This window comes from Lygodium microphyllum, chromosome 7 (genome assembly GCF_053477565.2).
Source record: "Lygodium microphyllum isolate KBCC chromosome 7, Lygodium_microphyllum_v1.1.10, whole genome shotgun sequence".
Classification (NCBI taxonomy): Eukaryota; Viridiplantae; Streptophyta; class Polypodiopsida; order Schizaeales; family Lygodiaceae; genus Lygodium; species Lygodium microphyllum.
The window spans coordinates 13,064,411-13,070,654 of NC_141141.1; the positions used below are offsets into that span (position 1 = coordinate 13,064,411).

Here is a 6,244-nt window from a genome sequence, read left to right on the forward strand (position 1 = left end):
AGATGGTTCGTTAGAATGTTATAAGGCCAAGCTGGTTGCAAAAGTGTATGTGCAACAATATAGCCTTGACTATGAGGAGACTTTCAGTCCGGTGTCTAAAATGGCAATAGTCAGAACTGTCATTGCTTTGGCAGTATGCAAAGGCTAGAAATTATGGCAAATGGACGTCAAGAATGCTTTCTTGAATGGTGATTTGGTTGAGGAAGTATATATGGAGCAGCCTGAAGGCTATGTTCACCCGGACTTTCCTACACATGTATGTAAGCTTCAAAAGGCTTTATATGGACTGAAACAGGTACCTAGAGCATGGAATGCTTAAATAAGCTGTTATTTACAACAACATGGATTTAGATTGGGTGATGCAGATGACAGATCATGGATATGTGTTTCTAGTGGTTTATGTAGATGATCTTATCATCACTAGAGATGATGAAGAGGGCATTGCTGAAATTAAATCATGTTTACATATGAATTCAGAGTCAAAGACCTTTGTAAACTAAAGTATTTTCTTGGGATTGAGGTAGTCTCTACGCCTCAAGGTATATGGCTGCTACAAAAGCAATATGCTCATGACATGTTACAGAAGTATGGTATGGCTGAATACAAGCCTATGGAGACACCTCTTGATCAGAATGTCACAGAATGTCAAGCTATGGGAATGACATAGAGAATGTGACCATGTATCGAAAGACGATGGGCAGATTGATATACTTGACTATTACCCTTCCTGACTTATGTTATGCAGTGGGGCTAATTATTTAGTTCATGCAGAAGCCTCGCAAACCACATTTAGATGCAGTCATGAGGATCATGAGGTATATAAAGGGTACTATAGATTATGGGTTGTTTTATGCAGATGGAAAATCTCTTAACTTGATAGGGTTTACTGATGCTGATTGGGCTGGTTGTGCCTATGACAGGAGGTCAACCAATGGTTATGCATTTGGATTGGGCAGCAATATGATCAGTTAGCAAAGTAAGAAACATCCTACTGTTGCATTGTCTAGTACAAAAGCTGAGTACAGAGGAGCTACCTTAGCAGCTTGCGAAGCAGTTTGGTTGATGAAACTGCTGAAAGACTTGGGAATATAACTAGAAAGTAGAGTGAGACTACATTGTGATAACCTCAGCAGTGTTATGTCGGCTAGCAATCCTGTCTACCATGCTAGGTCTAAACATATTGAGGTTCACTACTATTTCATTAGAGAAATGGTTCTTACAGGGCAGATTGACTTGATTCATGTGAAGATTGAAGACCCGCTAGCACATATATTTACCAAGTCTCTTGGTAAAGAAAAGTTTATATATTTCAGACAGCTACTTGGAGTTTATCAGATGGTTTGAGCTTGAGGGGGAGTGTAAGAATATCAAGCTCCCGTTACTTTTCAATCAGTCTATCGTTATGTGTATGACTAATATTAGCTGGATACAGTTGTACATATGTGTGACATTCAATAAGTTGGTGTAGTCAGTGACTTAACCACAGTTAGTCTTGGTTAGTCATACCTATGTGTGTAAGTCTTTTTCAGTTTGTATGATGGAAGAATAATGGAAGAAGAACAACAATGAGCCAAGGCTCATCTTCCGCTCCACTCTATCTCTCTCCCTCTCTTCCAACAAGGCTTTGATACTTCACTAATATTTTTGGTTAGTAATTAACTTATAGCTTTATAAAGCCATAGTAGTAACACAATAAAGCACATAAAGATACTATATATTTAACATGTCAAAGAGATGGTACAAGTCTATTTGTTATTTTATAATTATGGAAAAAGGTGTTTTTCTTTACTTTACTATTCACAATGACAAAAAGGATAAAAGGTAGATTCTAACCTATTAGAATTGTTTTTAGACTACTCGCAATTGCAAAAATGTATTCTATATTCAAATTTTATTTTCAAAGAATAAAAAGTAAAGCACAATCTTCCAAATTACTTAGAAACAAGAAACAAAAACAAACATAATAACAATACCATTAAATTAATACACCACGATCTACACACATGGTTGCACATGTGAACTTGGTTTTTTGAAATTTCTGCAATTCAGTATTTGCACCAGACATCCATTTTCGATAAAAGGCTAGTGACTAGCGAAGCATAGCAGCATCCAGACGCGACACAGAAACAGATGGACGCAGGGCGACGCCGGGTTGCCTTCGCAGGTTCGAATTGCCCCCTGCAGGCCTCCTCATCGTTGGAGGAGATCGGGAGGCCCGCAAACACAGAGTACCTGAAAATGCTCGCCTTAGATACTGGATGAATTCAATTGGCAGGCATTTCCGGGTCCATCTCGAACGCAAAGGACATCAGTTCCTGCAGAGGCATTTCTGGTAATGCCTGACAGGAACACCTCTTGTCGGAATTTCTTAGTTCAAGAGCTCGTTCGGGCCAGGAATTATCATGAGGCTTTCGAGACATTTCAGGAAATGCAAGAGAATGGCGTACGTCCTGACAGATATACATTTCAGGCCCTACTCAGAGCTTGTGCTAGGCTTAAATGCATAGAAAGAGGACAGCAGGTTTATGCTCAGATCATCAGCATGGGACACGATTGTGATTCCTTTGTTGGAAGTGGTGTGATTGACATGTATGCTAAGGCTGGTCATCTTATAGAAGCGCAAAAAGTGTTTGACAGACTGCCAGCTCGGGATGTAGTGTCATGGACTGCACTCATTGCAGGGTATGCTGAACGCAAGTTTGACAAGGAGGCTTTGAACTGTTTGGAGCAGATGGAACGACAGAGCTTATCACCCAATGCCATCACATTTTCTTGTGGCCTGAAAGCATGCAGGAATTCAGGGATGCTAGACAAGGGTCGAGAAATACATAGCAAGATTGCTGGAGAGGGTTTTGAGAATGAGACTTGCATTGGCAGTGCCTTGATTGATATGTATGCCAAATGTGGATCTCTTATAGAAGCACAAGAAGTTTTCGATGAGCTTCCAATGCAGGATATTGTTTCTTGGACTGCTCTTATTGTAAGTTATTCTGAGCATGGGTATGGTCAACAAGCACTGAAGTGCTTTGAAAATATGCAACTTAATGGTTTTTCTCCAGATATGGTCACATTTGTTTGCAGCTTAAAGGCTTGCTGCACCTTAAGGATGTTGAGCACAGGCCAGCAGTTGCATGCTGAGGTTGTAAAAGGAGGCTTAGAAATTGATCCCTCTCTCAGCAATACTGTGGTGGATCTCTATGCCAAATGTGGCTCGTTTCTTGAAGCTCAAAAGCTTTTTGATCGGCTCCCATCAAGAGATGTGGTCTCTTGGAACACGCTGATATCAGGTTATGTTGAGCATGGGAATTTTGAAGAGGCTGTTTTTTGTTTGGAACAAATGCAACTGGAAGGTGTGTCTCCATCTCCTGTCACATACGTATGCAGTGTAAAGGCTTGTGGCAATTCTTTAGCCTTAGAAAAGGGCCAAAAAATTCACACACAGGTAGTTGAGAAAGGGCTTGAAGGAAATGTTTTTGTTGGCAGCACTCTGGTTGATTTATTTGCGAAGTGTGGCATGCTTTATGATGCACAGGCCATATTCGATACACTGCCTGGCTTTAATGTGATTGCATGGACTGCTTTAGTATCAGGATATGCTGATTATGGGCTCAGTGAATATGCACACCACTATGTTGAGAAGCTGCCAGTGGAAGTCTTGTCTTTGAATAATCTGACATTTGCTAGTATTGTGAAAGCTTGTGGTAGCATAAAAGCAAGATTGAAAGGCCAACAATTGCATGAGAATATAGTTATGGGGGGACTTGAGAGGGATATCTGTGTTGGTAATGCTTTGGTGGAGATGTATGCAGCATGTGGAATGCTTGTAGAAGCTCTAGCTGTGTTTGAGAAGCTTCAAGAGAAATCTGCAGATTCTTGGAAAGCACTTTTAGTGGGGTATGTTGAGCATGGACTTTGTGAGGAAGCATTGGAGTGGTTGGATATCATGGAACAGGAAGGTCAAATGCAAGATGCAGTCTCTCATGCTTATGCTCTGAAAGTTTGCGCTAGCATAGGAACTGTACGAAAGGGCCAAAGGATACATGCTGAGATTACCAAAGAGAACAATGAAAAAGACCTCTTTATTGGAAATGCTTTGGTGGATATGTATATGAAATGTGGCTCCATCTCAGAAGCATTGGATGTTTTTCGTGAGTTGGAAGCTCCTAGTGTAGTCTCCTGGACAGCATTAATAACAGGGTTTGCTTGTCAAGGAGAAAGTGAACATGGTTTTGGTCTATTCAGAAGGATGAGAAATGAGGCAGTAGACCCTGATGGTGTTACATTTCTGAGTCTCCTTACTCTATGCAGTCAAGGGGGCCTTGTAGATAGAGGTTACAACGTATTTGAGGTCCTGAGTAATGAATTCAACCTTACCCCATCCATTGAACACCTCAACTCCATGATTGACCTTGTCAGTCGTGCAGGTCAGTTTGACATGGCTCTGGCAATCACATGTATGATGCCTTTTGAACCGAATGGAACAACATGGAACACTATCCTAGGTGCTTGTCGGAAATGGTGTAATGTGAAGCTTGGTGAACAAGCTTTTGATCAGGCGGTGAGGCTGGGTGAAAAAGATGCTGGAACATATCTTTTAATGTTCAATATATATGCAGAAGCTAGCATGTGGGATGATATGAGAAAGATTGATTCAATGAGAATGTAGTTGAAAGTTCAAAAATGGAAGTTCAGTGCAAATAAAGGCTTCAAAGCAGTGTATCTTTAAGGAAGCACATGGCTAGCAACCTAAAAGTCTGAATGACTTGAAAATAGAAGTGCATGAGTGAGCAAAATTACTCATGGATCACATGTTTGAGAGCAAGCAATTTGCTGGCAACTAAAATAAATAAATTTCTTAGATTCCCTAAAACATGAGAGTCCGGAAAGGACTAGCTACAATGTGAAAACAATAGTAACTCACATTAGATCTCTTGTAGGCCACAGCTATTTACCAACCTCTTACCTGCCTCTGGTTTCCATTTATAAATCAACATTTTTGACATTGTCCCACATGAAAGTTTGAGAGGGGGAGATGGGTAATATGGAGACTAAATAGTATTCTTCCTCATTCTTCTCTTTTCATTCACTCTCTCTTGTATACTCAAAAGGAGATAACCAGGGATAACTATCTGATGTTGGCTTTTCTCCTAAAGCACATTCATGCTCCCTTGTGTTTATTCTTGTTAACCCTATAAAAACTGGTTACAGAAGGATTGTAAAAATTCAAAATCAAAGGGTCAGTCAAAGCAGTCAAAGTGTGACCAAAGGAGCTGATGGAGACTAGTTAGCAGGCCATGAAAAGAAGCTCAAGCTAGCTGCAACATAGAAAAGGTGTCAAAAATGAAAATAGTAAGTTTTTGGGGAATATGACAAAAGCACTAGTATCAAATCTAGAGGTATAACATTTACCTTACATAGCTAGACTTTTGTTTTGTTGTTTGGAGTAAGTGAGAGTTGGGCTCACTTTCATGCAAATTGTAATATTTCTCAAAGTTACATTTCATACATTTTAAAATTTCTATTCATGTATCCATGCAAGATCTGGAAATATGTAAATTTGCGGGCAAGTTTGTCTATCTAAACATAAGAGCCCAATGCATGTAAAAGGGATTATTTGACTAGGGAGAGGGGTGAAGGGTTGAGACTCCTCATTCAAGCAATTGTATGCATATTATCTATAAAATGAATAGAAAGCAAGTTTTGAGTTTAAATCTCTATCTCTATCTTATTTTCACCATGGCTATTGCATGTGAGAATAAGAAAGTGTGTTTAGAGTGAGAGTGGGGGACCAATGGAAGAAGCTCTTTTCTTGCTTCTATCTTGATTATCATCATAATCTCCTTCCTTACAAGAGAGTGTGTTTAGAGTGAGAGTGGGGGACCAATGGAAGAAGATCTTTTCTTGCTTCTATCTTGATTATCATCATAATCTCCTTCCTTACATACCATGTGGTGCACATTTGCCCTCATTGCCCATTTGAGTGAGAGGAAGCGAGATAGAGACTAGACTTACTCATCTATCTCTAAGATAATGTAGTGCTACTTCAGTTGCAACTTTCATCTGTCATTGGGCTTCATATTAAGACTAGATTTAGAGTCCCTCTTGGTATTACATGCTTCAGCAAATGCTACTTTTGCTGTTTCAACCACTTCCTTCTGATATCTACAATAGTCCACCTCTTCATATTATCTTCTTGCTCTTCTAGTACTATGAGGTCCATTGGCAATGGAACATGTTGCACCCT

General features: G+C 39.8%; 1 protein-coding gene across 1 annotated transcript; it reads left to right on the forward strand.

Annotated features, from left to right (window-relative positions):
• Positions 1-2,335: 2,335 nt before the first annotated feature.
• Positions 2,336-4,666, forward strand: LOC148033189 (pentatricopeptide repeat-containing protein At4g13650-like). Its single transcript, XM_087682353.1, has one exon. The coding sequence runs from the start codon at positions 2,336-2,338 to the stop codon at positions 4,664-4,666; it is 2,331 nt and encodes a 776-aa protein (XP_087538479.1).
• The last annotated feature ends 1,578 nt before the right edge of the window (positions 4,667-6,244 follow it).